Raw genomic sequence first — 20,645 nt, 5'->3', positions numbered from 1 at the left:
GGCAGTTTTTTAATTTATATATAGAATGCCCTGGTAAGGGATTGGAGGGGTGAAGGGAGGGCAAGTATAGAGATCAAAAGTAATAAGTAAATAGAAGTGCTCATATTAGTTTACTCATGCTGTGTCCTATCACCTTGGGAAATTAGGATGCTGGACTTCATCATCCATTATTATGTAGGATTGGTGGGGAATATTTTAAACTTACATGAATGGATAGCATCTCCAAGTTAGCTTGATGTGAATAAAAGTGTTAGGGAGATTCATGAACATTTTCTGGTGGCTGATATTGGAACTCCATTTAAGAAAACATGAAGTCTTCACTGTTGTATTGAGATAAATACTGGTACAGCAGCTATACTATACAATACGATACGATACTATAGTATACGATACGATACTATAGGTGTAGGAAGGAGCTGGGCTCCACAGCAGTTAGAATGGAAAGATTGGCCCTGGGTTCTCACCCAGCCATGCTGCCGGGGACAAACTTGCAGGTCTGCTGCCATACAGATGAAAACCCAATTCTGCGCCATCAGGTTGATGGCGACTCCTAGCCCCCCTAAACACAGGGTTGAACTAGCCTGGGAGTTTCTGAGACTGTGGCTGGGGCTGGGAGTAGGACCCCCTTCTTTCTCCAGCGGAAGAGCTGGAGGCTTCAAACTGCTGACTTTGCAGTTTGTTCTACTCTCGTCAAGATGGGGGCACATGGAGGTTAAAGGCTCAAGTAGAGAGAGGCCTTCACCAGGTATGAGGAGTTGCCTTTTGCAATTAAACTCCTCGAACACGCAGAATAACACTCCTCCCTTCACCCTGTCGGGATCTGCCTGTCACTGCTTCGTCCCCTTCTCTGGGTCCCCACAGCTGTCAAAGGCTGCCCTGATCACCCACCGTCTGGCCCCAGGCGAAACACGCTTCGGCTTGGACCACGAAGTACACAAAAACGACTTGACTGTGGCGAAGCCAGATTGGGGCCATGCCTTTGAGAATGAACAGTCTGACACAGGCCTCCCCGATGCAGAAAAACAGAAAGGACACCCAGATGACAGAACAAATATTGAACAAAAATACTCTGCCAGCCCATAACCTGCATCAGAGGTGTCAGCCAGGAGCCTGGCTCTTCACGGGGGAAAGTCTCTCAGCATGAGTAAGCAGTTTTAGCACAGAGCGCTTAGCTTCTGCTGGCATTATAAAACCACCTGGATGGTTCTGAATCTGAGAAATTGGTATATAAAAATGTTGAGGAAAATTAAAATCCCCTTGGTGGCGTAGTGTTAAAGTGCTCAGCCGCCAGCAAAGATGGCATGTCGAAGCTGCCAGCCACTCCCTGGCAGAAAGGGGGAGCAGTGTGCTCCCATTAAGACAGCAGACCGGGACAACCCTAAGGCAGTTGTACCCCGACCTGTTGGAGGACCATGCGTCAGAATCCATTTAATGGCAAACAGAGCAAAAAAAATATATACATGACATTCTATTATTTAAAATAATTTTCCTAGTAGGACAGAATCCATCTCTAGATGAGAATTTACTATTCCCACTTAGATTATTGCTTAATTTATATTAATGTTCAGTTAAAGCTTGAAAATCAAGTCTGTGTGCTCCTTGTACAAGCCTTCCGAGGTCTCTAGAAGAGACATTGCTGACGTGCTAAAATAAATGTTTCCCACGGCTCTCGACTTTTCAGCTACTGACTTGGATCGTTCATTGGAGGGGCAACTGGGAACTCACAGACAATATTTGAGATTAAAGGGTTTTATTTAAGGAAGTTTACAGGTTACATACAATCAAGGTGAAAAATACATAGGACATGGTTGTCCTGTCAGGAGAAGTCACCAAGTTCTCTTCCAGGTGATAACAAAGACCCAGCAAGCATGGCACTCCTGTGTAAGGTTCAGCCCAAAGCACTTAGCTCCAGCTCTGTGCATCAGCAAACCCAGTTAAGTGGCCAAAGGCCCCCCACTCTACAGGTCAGCCGTAGGTCCCAAAGCACCCAGCTTTACTGATCATGACTTTCGCTTTGCCATGACTGTTCTGTGGGACAATTATCATTACCTCTTACCTGGAACATTTTAAATGTGTAATGTAATTATTTTTCCATATGTAATAAATGTACATCCTAGCTGTTAAGTAGAGGAAGAATGAATCTTTGCTATTTCTAACAATTGCATATATTTAGTAATGTGTTTAAGTGCATAAAATCCTTGGTAGGACTTTGGTACACAGGAAGTTGTGAATTTTCGTAGTTTGTTTTTCCTTCATTTCATTATAAATTTAATACATTTCACTGTTAACTAATACCACCTGAAGCATGGGGCACCTCCTGGGAGTCTTGGGCGACAGGGCATTCTGTGTGTCCGCACACTCACCCTTTCCTTATGGGCCCCACCTGCAGCAGTCTCCGGAGGGTTTCCCTGTGTGCATCAATGCTTCGTGAATGTTAGTAGCAACTCCTGGGTGTGATTTTTCTCATTCCACTTTTTAAAACATACCAATTCTTTTCCATGTTAGTACAATCAGAATTCTTAAGAACTACTGAAGAAAGGGATATATTTTTTGAAAATTTTCTATTGTTACTTAAAATATGATATCCATATGATCAGTTAAACAGAAACAACAAGAACATAATCTAACTACACACATTAATTTTTTCTAATCACTTTTTAAAATATTACATACTACTAGAGTCTTAGACTTATTTAGAGGGTCTTTAGATGTTTTTAGTCGTATATATTGTTTGCTTTTTAATTAATATCTGTTTGGCTTCACAATTTAGATCGTCAATTCAATGTGGAAGATATACACCTATAAAGTCTTGTTCATAAAGTTAGTCTATGTCTTACAGAGAAATTGATTTGGTCTTTCATTTTACTTATACTCCACCCAGTTCCTTTTGGTCTAATTACAGAGAGTAATTAATTGAATGTCTCCAATATCTATTGTTTGCAAGTACACACAAAAAATAAACTTGTGTTTTAAATTGAAAATTAGATCCAGCATTTAGATTAGATCCAGGTACTATTGCCTCTTAACTTATTTTTCCAATTAACCAAAATAGATTAATTATCTTTGGTGAGGGATGCTGTTTAAAAAATAATAAAATAATCTGGCTGTGATGTTCCCACGGTGTGTCCATTGTCATATATTTATCACATGTTTTTCATTGCATGCGTCGAGGCCTCTCTTAAGGAACATAAATTGTTTTGTTCACTAACTTCTATCCAAAGAACCAGGTTAGGCAACAATAAATTGGTTCTTTCATGATGGATTATGTGGAGTCAATTACAGTGTAACAGGGTACCTTCACATGGTTGGCACTCAGAAATGTTTCTCTGATTAAGTTCAGCTTATCATTTAAAATTCAGAATGTCAAGGATGGCCTTTTGACTTTTGACTTTGGGGATAGCAGTTGTTATGACATAATGAATTTTCCTCTTTTCCATCTGACATATTACTCTTGATGAATTCCCATGTATTAATTGTGAGTGTGAGAAATGAACTCTGTGACACGTAAAACAATTATGTGTCGAGGGACCGATTCAGCACTGCTCTTCCCAAATCTCCAGAAAGACGCCCATTTTATGATCAGTCACTCGGCGTCTCCCCTGGTTCTCAGTTCTTCAGTCGCTCTCCAGTTATGAAGCTGACACAGTATAGCTTCTTATATCACAAACAAAATATATGACTTTAATACTCATTGCTCGCTTGTTGTGAAGTCTTGCCAATGACACAATGATAAAAGCAAACTAAAACAACAAGACAGGCCCACGTCAGCAAGTCCATTCTGACTCGTCATGACCCTGCATAGGGTTACTGACCCTGTAAACGTGTACAGTTGCTGATTGCCCCACTTTCCTCCCGTGGGACAGTTCTTAGCTTTGAACTTCCAGCTGTTTAGCAATAGCACAATGATTAGTTGAAGGAATCAGGTTATATTTCAAGAAAATAAAATATAATGCTTGAACGCAATGTAAAATCATCTATCATTAACTGGTTAGCCTTTCAGATTAAATAGATACTTTATGTAAACATATAGGCCTTGATTTTTATTACTATAAAAGGCAAACCTTATCAAATGTTTCTCTTTTATAACTCTGACCCACATTTGAACATTAAGTATCGGTGGTACTTGGCCAATCCATTTGGAAATTTCATTTAAATCAGCAGGACATTAGGTGTGCCCTGTCGGGTGCATTGTGTTTATATGGATTTTAGGGGGATCTTGTCAGTCTTGTTTTATTCTCTTTGCCTGAATCACCTTATGTGTGCCATATTAACCTTATGGAAATATAATAAAATATCTCTCTGAACAGTTATAAAATAAATAAGGAGAAATTGGTGAAATGTGAATACATAAAATCACTAGTGTTTAATATTAAAACAATAGAAATGAATTATTTTAAGATTCAAATCAATATATACTGTAGTATTTAGCCACTTTTAACTCCTAATGCAAACATTTTGGGTTTTTTTTGGCAAAGTATATTATTAGGAGATCTCTTCTACATTGACAGAAAACTTCTGAGTGCACAGTCTTCTTGGTGAGATAGAAACAATGAATTAGAATTGACTTTGATGTCTGAGTGCTTTTTTTATTGTTGTTTTTGGTAGCTTCCCTAAAAAGCATTAATAAAAATCCCTCTGAAGATGCATGTTTTTCAAATGAACACCAATTTGTATTTTTAAAGCTACTCTTCTATTTTGCAGCTACCTGTGGCAGATTCCATTAACCATTGTGGTAGGAAATAGAAGCCATGTCAGATCAAGTGATAAGGTTTTAATCATTCAAGTGAGGTTTGTCAGTTTAATCTGCTATGTCACCTCTCCAGTACTCTCTCTTTGTATCCAGTTTATTATGGTTAGAGGGAATTCACTGCAGGCTTAGTTATAGATCTAAAAAATATGTTGTCATCTGTCGCCTTCTGCAAACCTGAATCTCACAATGTAAGTTCTGATATCATTCCCTCCTTTTGCTTTGGATTATATAATTTACAGTCCTTAGGGCACGGGTGTTGGTGTGCTTCGTCCTTGTGGATTTAGTTGACATCTCACTTAGATGGCTGCTTGTTTGGAAACAAGCCTTTAAGACCCCAGATGCCATTCTAGCTGATAGCCAGGCACTATCAAATTTCTTCACCACACTTTGGTATAGCACCATATCTTCTTTGCTTTCTTCTTTAGGACAAGTAACTTACAGGGTCATGTCATGAGAACTAATTGATCTTAGATTAGAGCTAGGATTAAGGGGGAGCTCCATATCCATTCTTGGATCTATTTATGGATCATGTAGACTTTCTTCCAGGAATGACTGCTAACAAGTCACTCCAAAAGTTCGTTGGGATGTATTGTCTCCATTCCAACCAGCTAGAAGGACATCAGACACGAAGAAACATCTGGTAGTTGTTAATACAGCAGCTTAAAAGAGACTCACATGAGAACAAGCATGTGGGGTTTTTATGCTGTTGTTGTTTTAAGATCATTTTATTGGAAGCTCTCACAGCTCTTATAACAATCCGTACATGAATTGTATCAAGCATATTTGTACGTATGTTGCCATCATCATTTTCTAAACATTTAGTTTCTATTACAACCCTTGGTATCAGCTCCTCTTTTTTCCCTCCTTCCCCCTCTTCCCCTCTCATGACCCTTGATAAATTATAAATAATTATTATTTTTATATCTTACACCAATGGTTTCTGCTGTTTATTCCCCTGGGGGTGAGGGTTTATGTATCAATCATTGTGACTGGTCCCCCCTACCTCCCACCTCTCCTCATGTTCTCCCTACCACCCTGGTATCGCTACTCTCATTTCTGTCTCTGATGGTTTCATCTGACCTGGATCCAGTGTGTCATGAGGTCTTATCTGTACCTGTGTTCATGCTGTGATCTGGCCCACAGTGAAAGGCAGGACTGGGGTCATGATAGTTGGGGATAAGTAAGCCTCAAGGAACCAGAGGAATATTGTGTGTTTCACCAGTGCTCTCCTACCCCCTTGTTGACTCCTCCCTTTCTTGGGACCCTATTGTGAGGATCTGTCCTATTGTCTACAGATAGGTTTTGGTTCTCTGCTCTGACCCCCTTTGTTCTCAACACATTTTTTGTTGCTTATTTTGGGTCTTTTGATACTTGTTACCTGATCCTATTGACACCTCGTGATCACACAGGCTGGTGTGCTTTTTCCATGTGGATTGGTTACTTCTCTGCTAGATGGCTGCTTGTTTAACTTCAAGCCTTTAAGACCACAGATGCTGTATCTTTTGATAGCTGATCACCGTCAGCTTTTTTTCACCATATTTGCTTATGCACCCATTTTGACTTCAGCATTACACCAGGAGGGTGAGCCTCACAGAATTCCAGGTTGTTAGAACAAAGTGTTCTTGTGTTGAGGCAGGGCTTGAGCAGAGACCCAAAGTCTCACATGAGAACAGTCATGTAGTTAAAACAAAACAAAAAACAATACACAGAAATCACATGGTAAAGACTCATGTAGGCAATAATCACATGGTATCATTTATTTTAAAGGAAGTTTTAAAACTGAAGTTTCATTATTTCCTCCCGATGAAAAGAGAAATGATTTTTGGTAAAGAGTCAGCTGATTCATACCAACTGAATGTGCTACAAGAATATATGAGTGTGCTAATTTTGGTACAAATTTCATAGAATTATTATTAGCTTCACTTTTAAAATATATGTAGTGGTTTGATTATTTGCCTTTTAAGGACTTCAGTTATGGGAAGTGAAATGCTACATGATTTTGTTCTCTTCTACTTACCCCATGACTCACCGTTAGTGACAAAATAAATGGAAAAGATAAAACAAATATTTTTGCTACGCTCATACACAGGCACCAAAAACTATAAGCTATCAAAACAGACCAAAAAAAAGAGAACGACTGAAAATACAGTGAATTCTAGTCAAAATGTCAAAAGGATTCTGAGAATAGATACAAGAATCTATGGGTCTCCTCTCTATAGTTTACTGAGCACCGAGGTCTCCAGGAGTAGAAGGCCTTGTGTGGAAGAATGAAATCTTGATGGACTACATGGTGAAATCTTTCTACACATGGAAGAGCAGGAAGCAGTCAAGCCTGTAAGAGATTTACAAACCCCATATTTTTACAAGAAAAAGGGTGCAAAAATGGTGGAATGTGGAAGAAGTGTGTATATGGCAATTGACTTGGCAACCATTAATTGAGACAGCTGGAGAGAAACAATTACATGCTAAATCACCACCGTGATAACCTGCAATACACAGGGTTGAACTGTGAATCACACAGCTTTCCAGCATATTCTGAAATGGGACTATGGAGCAGAAATATGCCTCTAAACAGATGGAACCGTTGATTTGATTAGAACTAGGTCTGAAATAACACCCTTGATGTAAACTGCATTGGCTTCAAACTATTCTACATGATTGCTCTTTAGCCATAATTGTTCAGCAACCACTTCTATTGAATAAGACTTTCCCCGTCAAATACAAAGGATATTTAAGCATAAACTAGCATAAAAACCTAGCAACTATGGGGAAAATTATTAACAAGGAGAGCTAAAATCATGATTCAGCACAACTACAAATGTCATGCAGAACATGTTAAATGTATCCCTCTCTTAATTCTAAGAGATTAAAATGAGAGTTTGTGGTGCCCAGCTATCAAAAGATATAGCGTCTGGGGTCTTAAAAGCTTGAAGGTAAACATGGGGCCATCTAGCTCAAAAGCAAAAAAAACCCACATGGAAAAGCACACCAGCCTGTGTGATCACGAGGTGCTGAAGGGATCAGGTATCAGGCATCAAAGAACAAACAATCATATCATTGTGTGCTCACCTCCATGGTACCATCGCTGAAGAAAAATGGGTGCATAAGCAAATGTGGCAAGAAAGCTGATGGTGCCCAGCTATCAAAAGATATAGCATCTGGTGTCTTAAAGGCTTGAAGGTAAACAAGTGGCCATCTAACTCAGAAGCAACAAAGCCCACATGGAAGAAGCACACCAGCCTGTGCAATCACGAGGTGTTGAAGGGATCAGGCATCATCAGAACAAAAATTTTACCATAGTGAATGAGGTGGGGAGCACGGAGTGGAGACCCAAAGCCCATTTGTCGGCCACTGGACATCCACTTGCAGAGGAGTCTGGGGGGAGGGGGGAAGACGAGCCAGTCAAGGTGTAATGTAGAACTGATGAAAAATACAACTTTCCTCTAGTTCCTAAATACTTCCTCCCTCCCTGCCCCCCCCCCCCCCCCCCGCTAACTATCATGATCCAAATTCTCCCTTGCAAGTCTGTCTGGCTAGACCAGAGGTTGTACACTGGCACAGATAGGAACTGGAAGCACAGGGAATTCAGGGCAAATGATCCCTGCAGGACCAGTGGTATGAGTGGTAATACTGGGACCGTAGAGGGAGGGTGGGTTGTAAAGGGGGAACCGATTTCAAGGATCTACATGTGACCTCCTCCCTGGGGGATAGACAACAGAAAAGTGGGTGAAGGGAAACGTCAGACAGGGCAAGATATGAGAAAATAATAATTTATAAATTATCAAGTGTTCATGAGGGAGGGGGTAGTGGGGAGGGTGGGAAAAGATGACCTGATGCCAGGGGCTTAAGTGGAGAGCAAATGTTTTGAGAATGATGAGGGCAATGAATGTACAAATGTGCTTTACACAATTGATGTATGTATGGATTGAGATAAGAGTTGTATGAGCCCCTAATAAAACTATTTAAAAAAGCAAAAATGAGAGTTTGAAGCAAGGATAGAAAAATTAAATACTCTGATAAGGAGAATAAAATTGATCTAGCATTAGAAGAGAATCATATAAAATCTAAGAATACTATAAGCACAAGGAACACCAAAAGGATATATAGAGTATGTCTCCGATAGTTGAGATAAATTAAATAGGAAATAGGTAATCATCATTATGCAATGACTATGTAAACAGGCATCATTTGTGTGTGTGCAACACACTTGATAATTCTGGAAATGTCAGATGAAGAGGAGATACAAATGGTAAAGACATTTAATACCTGGAAGCTCAGTGTTCTTACAATAAGTATGTACATATGTATATTGAAAGGGTACCAGGTGTTTTAGAAAACAAAATAAGAGGATTAAAATTAAGATATTTTCTGTTGAACACACTGGATTTTAGGATGAAGAAAAAGGAACATTCAGGCTTACTCAGATGTTTATTAGCAAAAAAATTCCAGTAGATACATGATCATACATGTAATCACATTATCACATATCAGAAAAACTGATGGCATCCTTGAGTCATTGAATTATGAAACTCCAATTTAAAGCTTACAATGAAAATAAATTTTTAAAATTTATTTCTTTAAGTCTTTATTTATTTTTACATTTTATTAGGGGCTCATACAATTCTTATCACAATCCATACATATACATACAATTGTATAAAGCACATCCATACATTCCCTGCCCCAATCATTCTCAAAGCATTTGCTCTCCACTTAAGCCCTTTGCATCAGGTCCTTTTTTTTTTTCCCCTCCCTCCCCGCTCCCCCTTCCCTAATGTGCCCTTGGTAATTTATACATTGTTATTTTGTCATATATTGCCCTGTCCGGAGTCTCCCTTACCCCCCTTCTCTGCCGTCCCTCTCCCAGGGAGGAGGTCACATGTGGATCCTTGTAATAAGTTCCCCCTTTCCAACCCACTCACCCTCCACTCTCCCAGCATCGCCCCTCACACCCTTGGTCCTGAAGGTATCATCCACCCTGGATTCCCTGTGCCTCCAGCCCTCATATGTACCTGTGTACAACCTCTGCCCTATCCAGCCCTGCAAGGTAGAATTCAGATCATGGTAGTTGGGGGGAAGAAGCACCCAGGATCTGGGGGAAAGCTGTGTTCTTCATCGGTACTACCTCGCATCCTGATTGACCCATCTACTCTCCTAAACCCCTCTATGAGGGGATCTCCATTGGCCGACACTTGGGCATTGGGTCTCCACTTCCCCCTTCATTCAATATGGTATGTATATACATACATACATACACACACATATATATATACATATACACACACATCATTTTTTTTTTGCATGATGCCTTAGACCTCGTCCCTTTGGCACCTTGTGATTGCACTGGCTGGTGTGCTTCTTCCATGTGGGCTTTTTTGCTTCTGAGCTAGATGGCCGCTTGTTCACCTTCAAGCCTTTAAGACCCCAGACACTATCTCTTTTGATAGCTGGGCACCATCCGCTTTCTTCACCACATTTGCTTATGCACCCATTTGTCTTCAGCGATCCTATCATGGAGGTGTGCAGCCAATGATATGATTTTTTGTTCTTTGATGCCTGTTAACTGATCCCTTGGGACCACTTGATCACACAGGCTGGTGTGTTCTTCCATGTGGACTTTGTTACTTCTGAGCTAGATGGCCGCTTGTTTATCTTCAAGCCTTTAAGACCCCAGCCACTATCTCTTTTGATAGCCGGGTACCATCAGCTTTCTTCACCACATTTACTTGTTCACCGACTTTGGCTCCAGGAGTTGTGTCGGGAGAGTGAGCATCATAGAGTTCCAATTTAATAAAAGAAAATATTCATGCATTGAGGGAGTGTTTGAGTAGAGGCCCAAGGTCCTTCCGCCACCTTAATACTTAACCTATAAATATAGACACATAGATCTATTTCCCTATCCTCCTATATATATTTGCATGTACATGTCTTTGTCTAGACCTCCATAAATGCCCTTTGACTCCTAGCTCTTTCCTCCATCTCCCTTGACTTTCCTCCTGCCCTACTACCATGCTTCGTCACCACCTGGGTTAGAGTATACCTCTTCTCTACGCAACCTTACCCTTGATCATTACCCACCAGGCCTGCCACTCCCCCCCCCCCGCTACCATTTTGGGTCCCATGTTGTTCCCTTGTCCCTGTGTTTGTGAACACCACTTCCTTACCCCCCTACCCCCCCACCCCAAGTCCCCCCGGAACTGTCGGTCCCGTTGTTTTTCCTCCAGATAGTTCATCCTGCCTGTCCTATTCAGACAGACCTGTGGAGACTCTAACGTGCACGAAAACAAGAAAGAGGAAAACAGAGCAACAGTATACAACCAGACAAAACAACAAACAACAAAAAAAAACACTGACAAAGAACAGAACAAAACAGTTCTGAAGAGAAAAGGTTGTAGTTAGTTCAGGGATCATTTGCTGGCCCTTAGGAGCGTTTTCCAGTCCAGTCTGTTGGGGCACCACGCCCTGGCCCCAAAGTCCACTTTCAGCATTCCCTGGGGACCTTGCCTCTCCATTCTCTTGCTGTTCTGCTGCACTCCCCCAGTGCTTTGCCTCAGTGTGGTGGGATCAGGTCAGGTGCAATTCACACACTGTGTCTCCGGTGCTGTCCCCTGTATCACCCTTGGTCACTGAGGGGCATTATGTCTCGTAGTGGGGCTAGCCATGTTGTCCTCTCTGTGGATTGGCTGCTCTACTCAGGAATATCATCCTCACGGCCTGGTGGGCCAGGCTGTGTTCCACTCTCTCCTCCTGCCCCTTCATCTGCTCCTGTGTGCTCTGATCAGATATGTGCATCTCCCGGAGCTGCAGAATCAATGCTGTCCTTTGGAACAATGAAAATAAAATTTTATACCAAGAAAGAAATTTAAAAGTCAATAAATAAAGCTCCATAAAGACAAGAGATATTATAGAAAGTGTAAATACCTGGCTTATTCATAATGCTTGTAGGATTCAGTGGATACTGGTTAAACTACTGATAAATCAGGTAAGAAAGAATAAATTGATTCTTTTATAATATTTTAATTGAGATATTTTCTTTTAGAACAAAATAACAGTGAGTCTACGTGTTATGGTGATTTTTAGCCACTTAGGTTCTATGAATTTTGCATTTTTTTCTTAAAACTATAATTTTTAATGAACTATTTTATCAGTCATCTTTTTTCTTATTACTATAAGAGTCTTATAAAAATTATTGTTTTTCCAGTGTTGTGTGTTAAATAATAATGATATTGTTTTGTTTTAAATTTATATTTTAGACCTTTTATAAATATGATTCAGTTAACTTGACTGTATTTTCTCACCTTTTCAATTTCTTTTTTTTATTAATCGTTTTATTAGGGACTCATAAATTTCTTATCAAAATCCATGCATACATCAATTGGTAAAGCACATTTGTACATTCATTGCCCTCATCATTCTTAAAATATTTGCTCTCCACTTAAGCCCCTGGCATCATGTCCTCGTTTTTCCCCTCCCTCCCTACACCCCCTCATCTTTTCAATTTCATGTGACTTGCAACTTCATTAATAATCTTGAATTATATACCATTATTTCAGGAAAATATAAGATATTTTGATAATTTTAAAAAGATATATACTTATTTGGATTTTCATATTTAGAATATGAGCACATATCACTGTTGTTAGATTGTATTTTTGTCATTCTTTGTTATTTTATTGATGCTTCTACTTTAGAAAATTACCTCTTACAAATGGTAATGAGGGATAATTTTCAGATAGTAACGAAGGATGATTATTTTAATTAATGAGTGTCACTGATAGAAAATAGTAAATCCATACCATTAATGTCCTTGAATTGTTATTCATCATTGAGTTAGAACATCATAATCATTACTCTTTCCTAAACTTTATTTGAATATCATCAGCATTAAAGAAAAATCAAAGAAAGCTTATGGTTTATATTCCTAACCTAAAGATCCCCAATTTAATAAAATTTCTATATAAATAGTGTATTTTCAGAAACAAAATTGTATGTTAAATTGAGATACAGTAGAGATGTTGCCATTCCGCTGGTCAGAGAGCAATTTTCTCACCTCCATCGATGGTACAAAAACAGGTCGCCGTAGTTTTCTTCATGGCTGTGCTGAGTGGGTTGAAATATCAACCGTTAGTTTTGTAGTCTAGTGCAAACTCTTGCTAGAGAAAGCAATTTCCCTTCATCCCTCTTTGCCTGGAGAGATTTATAAATTGTCTCTTAGTTACTGTTACCTAGAAAAAAAATCTCCAGGTGATAGAGAAACTTCATGTATTTTTTGCTTAATTTGATTTGATTTAAACACTATTCCAGTGTATAATAATTCTAAGAATATAAAATGGTGAGGTATAAATACAAAGTCCTTTGCAGGTGTAAGTTCTCAAGTAACTTCATAGCATTGTTTCAGTGCAGCGTCTACTGTGTACATGTCACAGCTCAGCCATGGGTGTACCTTTACCCTTTCTCTGTACTTGAACCCCTGAAGAAAGAGAGCAAAGTGTCAAAACAAACAAAAACTACCCAGCATACCTTCCTCCTCACCGCTGAATTCAGGGTAGGCCAGCTAGCTTTTCAACAGAACCCGCCTTTTAGTTGATGTCCCGCCTCGCTCTCCCATAGAAAAAATCTTTTTTACTGCCCACATTTCATCTGCAATGGGACTGGGTGGCTTTTAACTCTAATTTGAAATAGAGTATAACATTCTGAGAGGCAGGAAAATACCTCTGTACATCATGAGGAATTATAGTCGATGTTTCATCTCTCTGTTAAGTCAAGATGAACATTCCCCCAAGACTAGAGAAGAAAATAAGGACTCGCACAAAGATGTGTCCTTCTCTGGTCCTTGTCATGTCCCTCACTGTGATTGCTTGAGAGAAGTTTATTTCTTCGACAGGCTTTTATACCTCTAGTAACAGAAATGATTCAAGTTAAAAGAAAGAGACCCGAGTGCCTATTAAGCTTCTTAATTGCAATACGCCCTCTCCCCTCCCCCTTCAGTGCAGTAGAAAAATATGCAGAAGCAAACAAACAGCTTCCTGCAGCCACGTGTACAGTCGACAAGAGGCAGATGAAGGGGCTTTCTCTTGCTGACAGCTGTCTATCACCTCATTTGCATTGTTTCCACAGTGGTGCCCAACATGCTGCCAGCCTGGCTTTCCGCATCTGATGTGAACGCCTGCTTCAGGATGACGTTGGAGGGCGGTGGTACTCACGGATTTATGGGCACTTGTATGTGGGACTCTTGTCACTATAGAGCAGGCCTGTCGCTCTGGTGACAGAGCTTGTTTGACTGGTTTTGGATTTATGATGGAGATAATTCAGAACAGAGTCATAATTTTCCCATGGCAATTACACTACCATTTGGTAATTTGTCCCTAAGCAGGGAATGGATGTGCTGGGATCTACCCACGAGTTTAGTAGCTCAGTGCAGGGAACAAATCAAGGTCAGAATGCAGATGGAGAGCACATGGTCGCAGAAGTTCTAGTTCTGCTCCTTCAGCCTTAAGGCGCTGTACAGTTTATATAAGAAATACTCCTCTGTTTGTGATTTTTTAACCCTTAGAATGACCATGAGAGCTAAATATCATTTGCCCATTTTGTCAAGGAGGAAAGCAAGATTGAAATGATTGACTTTCTTGAAGATAATATTCATCAAATGCTTTTAAACATATGCCTTAGGATGACATCATGATGCCTACTCCCGGCATACACAGAAAGCTTAGAACTACTTCCCACTCGACAGTCTAACATTTTATTATGAAGAATTTCAAATATATGAAAAAGCTGACAGAAGATGTAATGAACTCTTTTGCATCCATCCCTCTGCATCAGTAATAGTTAACTCAGGTGTGCCTCCTTTAATCCACCACCCTCTGTACCCATTCCTTCTGTGTGGAAGCCCATTTGAGGCATCATTCATTCCATCAGAGCAATTTTCACTATATATATATTTCTAAAATAAATATGTACTTCATGACACCCCCACCCCATGTTTTCAGTTTGTGAGTTATGCTAAGACCCAAAATATGATCTCTGTTCATTGAACTCTTCCCCTGTTTCTCATTCCTATTTGAGTCTCACCGATTGCTAAATCTGCCCATAGAAAATTGAGAATTGGATGGCTTAAAACTGACTGCTTTGCAAATAAAACAATATGCAAAGCCATGGAGAATACAGTAGCCATGCCTTATCATTTTTACCATTTGCTTTGTCTCTAAAAATAGATCCTGACTAGTGAAACTTGTTTGTTTATTATCCAGAAGTTTCGGACACATTTTCAATGGCTCACTGTGATACTGCCATAAGTTGGCCCTTGATCAGTCAAATAGTTTGCATCATTAGAAGGAAAATGATTCCACAAGTAGGAGCCGTGTTTCTGTTCTAATGGAATCTGCAGAGGTGGCTATTTCAGATACTGAAATAGTTGCACTTTCTTCAACATTATTACTATTATTTTACTACAGCCAGGACTGTATGTAGCATTTGGAACAGATTATGATGTATTTCTATTAATAACTTTAGCACTAGCTATACTAGTCCAATGATTTGAACCCATTAAGCCTGAGTGTATAATGAAATAAATCTCTTCATTTAATTTGAAGAAGGAACTTAATTTTGGAATTGTTTTTTTATAAGGGTTCACAAATCCTTTTTGTTTTATATTCTGTGAACTTTTATCTTTGTACTCCACTTAGTTGTTTTCATTTCATTTACCAAGATGCTAAATTATGTTGCTTTTAAAATTTGGTTTTATCATAGCAAGTGCATTTGAATAATTGAAAATAAAGGCAATTTATTAAAAACTAGCATTTGTCAAATGCAATTTACCTTTGAATTTAGGCATTAGCACAAACATTTTATTTGGAAATTGGTAGCTAAAAAAATTAAGGCCTGAGGTAGTCAAAAGAAATAGTACTTTTAAGTCACTTGGAAAGATTTCACTATTTTGTTTTGTAATGTTTGGTGGTGAGCCCTTCCCAGATATCCATGATCCTTGTTTCTTAAAATCATACTTTAAAATGTCCATATTCACTTTCTGTCCTGTGATCCTGCATCTTCTTAGTTCATTGAACCACTGCTGTTGGTTCCCAGCTGGAGCGAGGGCTGTTCTAAATACCATAGTACAATTTCAAGGGTATGCTCAACATGACGCTAAGTGTAAGTTAACTTTGTACAGGATCGGATAATGTCATGAGCCACCTGATTGTAGTGCAGATGACTACCATTCTCATGTGGTCAATAAGAGCTGATTGTGAAGTTATAACTGATGGGTCCAAAATGAACCAGAAAATATAACTGTTATTGCATTCAACATTTTTTTAAATGTTAGTTTCATTTAGTCGCTCCCAGTTCCCTTCCACTCTGATGTTCTCTTTTCCCTATATCTTATCTGCTTGGCTTGCACATGTTATATGCTTTGGACATCTGCTACCCGTTTTGTTGATTCCATGAGCCTGTGCTTACACCTTTACTTATCATGTTATTTATTTCTGATCAAATCCAGTAGAGAAGTAAAGATTTCCATTAAGGAATGACTGCTGTCAGAGAAACCATGGAAGAGGGTCAACTAATAACCTGTGTATGGGAAACACATTTATGCTGATCCTAATTCTTAACGCTTACAAGTTCAGATTTCAAGGACTTCATTCCAACTCGACACACACCGAGGGTTGAATTCCTGTGGGCCATCACTGTGACTATCCCCACCGCATGATGGTGGACAAAGACTGAAAACACAAACTTAGAGATTTTTTCAGGGATCACAGAAGCCAAATGCCAATTTTCAAAACTCAACTTGGAGATTTCATGCATAGAAATTTATTTAGAACATGTAGAAGAGTAATAAAGATGCCAATAGCCCTGTTACTTTTTTTCATGGAAACTTATGTAGCCAAGATTCAATCCATGAGGGAATTTTGAACAGCTCATAGTAATGTAAAAAAATTAGGATGTTAATATGATATATAATTTTTTATATATAGTATAACAAAATCTCTATAAAAATGCAACACTCAAATGTTATACAAGGAGAAATATTCCTAGTTATTTTTAACTGGTTTGGTTTGAGTAATATCTTTCCCTCCTTTAGTTTCATGTTTTCCACACATTTCTCTATAAAGCAGTTTTTAAAAGGAAATTAAAGTCTCCTATGACTTATGGATCTTTAGGTTAATGATTTGAATCTGGATGGCATTAAACTCAACCTCCGCAAAATCCTGCTGGAATTTTTTGTCCATTTTTTATCCAGGTAGCTTTGTAGAACACCAGTAAATTCACCAATAAGCAGAATTCCATCACCTTTGCCTGGGAATAGTACACTGCATGGATAATTTCCCCAGTTTCTTTTAAATATTTTCCCATATTTAAACCATCGGATAGCTCTGCTGATTAACTAAAGGTAGAATATATAATTTTCTAAGGGTATGCTTTTAAAATATCTTCACTATTAAACAACTTCTAGGTAACCTTCTCAGTATCTTGTTAGATTACACAGTTGAACAACAATAAATAATGTGTAGATAAGCTTTTGGAAAATGTTTAATGTCTGCACCTTTAAAAAAAGATTTCAAAAAGATATATCATGCAATGTCTATCTTAAAATATCGTGTTCTGTGTTTTCATGACATCCACTTCATTCACTAGTTATCTATTTTTCTCATGAGCATAGTCCATATAGTGAGAGAGGAGATCAAGTTGGAATCATATTTCATTTTGCTCTCATCTTGAAACACTGTGTGACAGACTTGAGTGTGTTTTCTGCAGCAGCCAGAGTCACCCTTCCCAGTAATAAATCTGACCATGCCCTTCTCCAACAAGACTTGCAGTGGCCTTGTGTCCCACGTAGAAAGCAAACTCGAGCCTTATTACTTAAGGTTCTTTGTTCTGTAGCCATCACCCTCTGTCCTACCTCATTCCCATTCCACCCAGGAAGGTCTTCTTGCTACTTTTCCAACTCCCGCATGTGTTCCTGCTCAGGACTTCTGAGGTTACTGCTCTTCTCAGCCATATTCTGAGATGTGTTCTGCTATGGTTGTTCAACCTGTTCCTTAACTTAATACAGTTTTGTTTAGTGAGGATTCAAGCTATTCTCTCATAATTCTCCTTCCCTAAACTTACTTGCTTTAATTTCACAGCATCTGGAATTATGCTCTATGTTTAGTTGCGTGTGGAATAGAGTGTCGTAAGTTCTAAGACAGTGACATGTGGACAGGTGTTAGGGAATGGTACGAGTGATACTAGAGGAGGCCAGTGTGTGGGAGCTTTCTTGGCAATATTATAAGGGCTTTCTCGCCTATCCTGGCTTTCATTCTTTGACTTTTTAACAAGGCGAGTTTGGCAATTTGTTTAATTGTAATAAACCTATGTCTATTTCTAAAATTGTCGTACTAGTATTAACCTTGAAGTTTCTTAAAGATAGTAGTCTGAAATGAATTAACACATCTCTAGGTAACACAATAACTATAAAATGTCGCTGTGAGGACTAAGGTGTGCTCGACCCAAGCCGTGGTGTTTTCTTTTTTGTTGTTGTTGTTTTGTTTGTTTGTTTTTGTTTTGTTTTAAACGTTTTATTAGGGGCTCATACAACTCTTATCACAGTCCATACATATACATACATCAATTGTATAAAGCACATCTGTACATTCTTTGCCCTAATCATTTTCTTTTCTTTCTTTCTTTTCCCTTTTCTTTTTTTACATTTTATTAGGGAATCATACAACTCTTATCACAATCCATACATATACATACATCAATTGTATAAAGCACATCCATACATTCCCCGCACCAATCATTCTCAAAGCATTTGCTCTCCACTTAAGCCCTTTGCATCAGGTCCTCTTTTTTTCCCCACTTCCCTCCCTACTACCCCCTCCCTCATGTGCCCTTGGTAATTTATACATCGTTATTTTGTCATATCTTGCTCTATCCGGAGTCTCCCTTCCCCCCCTTCTCTGCCGTCCCTCTCCCAGGGAGGAGGTCACATGTAGATCCTTGTAATTAGTTCCCCCTTTCCAACCCACTCACCCTCCACTCTCCCAGCCTCGCCCCTCACACCCCTGGTCCTGAAGGTATCATCCACCCTGGGTTCCCTGTGCCTCCAGCCCTCATATGTACCAGTGTACAACCTCTGCCCTATCCAGCCCTGCAAGGTAGAATTCGGATCATGGTAGTTGGGGGGAGGAAGCATCCAGGATCTGGGGGAAAGCTGTGCTCTTCGTCGGTACTGCCTTGCACCCTGACTGACCCATCTCCTCTCCTAAGCCCCTCTATGAGGGGATCTCCAGTTAAGCCATGGTGTTTTCAATTGCCTCCTATGCGTGTAAAGTTGGACAATGAGTAAGGGGGGGAATCCATGTATTCTGACTGTGGTGTTGGTGAAGAATATTGGACGTGACATACCCTTCTCAAAAAGCAACCAGACTGATCTGTCCTGGAAGAAGTGCCGCTAGAGAGCACCTTAGAGGCAAGGCTGGCAAGACTTCATCTCATGTACCTTGGGCATGTTGTCAGGAAAGACCAGACCCTGGAGAAGGGCAGAATGCTTGGTAAAGTAGGGGGGCGGTGAAAAAGAGGAAGGCCCTTGATGAGATGTATTGACACAGTGAAGTGACTGCGGCAAAGGGCTCAAACAGAAGACCAAGTGTGAGGATGGAGCAGGATGGGAGGTGCTTTACTCTGTTATGCATAGGGATGGTGAAACCAGTGTGAGGGTACCTAACAACATAGCGGCCATACAGGGAGTAGTCAGTGGGTAGGTGCTGTTGCATCGCTTCCAGCTCCTCGTGTCATCAGGTAGAACTGAATGAAATGCTGCCCAGCAGGGCGCTCCTTTACAATCACTGCAGTGGCTCAGGCAAGTTTTGCAGCGACTGGTTCACTCCATCACCCTGAGGGTGTGTTTCCTCTATGCTGACTGTTTTATCAAGTCTGAAGTCCTTCTTTAAGGACTAGGCCCTGCTGCTAACAATTCTTTATACAATTGTAATTCTTTTAACTTCAGCCTTTTACTTTGCCATTGTTTACGGAGCAAATCAGTTTTTCATTAAAGAGTTCGTACACATTTTATGTCATTCATTGCGTTTTCCACGATCTAAGATTACTTCCTCCCTCTGTTGCCTGTTCCCATTCCTACCTCATTCCTAATCCCACTGGCTGTTGTCCTTGGGAAGATGCTGCTCTTTTAGAGTCTCAAGGTGGACGTATATCTCTAGGATTATTGTACTCCTTAAAAAAAACAGTCTCTTGCCTGGCTGAAACTTGAGCGCCATGGGAGTGAGTTCATTTCCGGATCTAACAGGTGACCGAGGGCCATGATCAGAATCACCTGTGTCTGATTAGGAAGCCTGGTGGTTTCTGTTATTTTGAGTGTTCCTCATACGTCTGCTCTATTGGGAATATTCTGATGCGACCCCTTTCAGAGCAGCCGATAGTGGTAGTAGAGCCGGCCTAGTTCTTCTGGTCTCAGCGTGACAGAGACAGGTGTTTGCGTGACCCCTAGTTCATTGATCCAATTATTCCCATATGGCTTCAAATTTCTTCCTCACTCTTCCAGAGGGGGAGAGCCAGTAGTTCACTTGGATGACCCCTCAAAAGCGTTTAAGAACAAGACACTACTCCTTTAGGTGGGATGTACAGCATTGCCTTCGTGGACTCTGGTGTGACAGTTGACCATGACCCTGAGCCCGCAGCTCTAGCAACGTCTTCCCTCAAGGTTTTTGGTTATATCTAAGAAGGTTTCAGAACATGGCCCCTATATGCTTGACTACATTCATGGATGTATTTTTGGCAATAGTAAACATGCCTGTACAAGTAATCAGTTTTCAAACAAGTATACTTAACGGGTATACTCCCAGTCTCCCTTCCACACCTTACAGCCGTCATGCTTATCCTGAATCTACTTGGAAAT

The 20,645-nt window shown here is 39.9% G+C and overlaps 1 protein-coding gene across 1 annotated transcript in view; it reads left to right on the top strand.

Annotated features, from left to right (window-relative positions):
* LOC142461053 (thyrotropin-releasing hormone-degrading ectoenzyme-like) overlaps positions 1-5,184 on the top strand; it is a 121,456-nt gene extending 116,272 nt beyond the window's left edge. The window contains exons 8-9 of the mRNA XM_075562704.1: positions 4,702-4,783; positions 5,176-5,184. Coding sequence (XP_075418819.1) covers positions 4,702-4,783; positions 5,176-5,184 — 91 coding nt within the window. The remainder of the gene's footprint in view (positions 1-4,701; positions 4,784-5,175) is intronic.
* Positions 5,185-20,645: the final 15,461 nt, after the last annotated feature.

The sequence above is a fragment of the Tenrec ecaudatus genome, chromosome 11 (assembly GCF_050624435.1).
Source record: "Tenrec ecaudatus isolate mTenEca1 chromosome 11, mTenEca1.hap1, whole genome shotgun sequence".
In the NCBI taxonomy this organism is placed as follows: Eukaryota; Metazoa; Chordata; class Mammalia; order Afrosoricida; family Tenrecidae; genus Tenrec; species Tenrec ecaudatus.
This window is presented reverse-complemented; position numbering and strand designations above follow the sequence as displayed.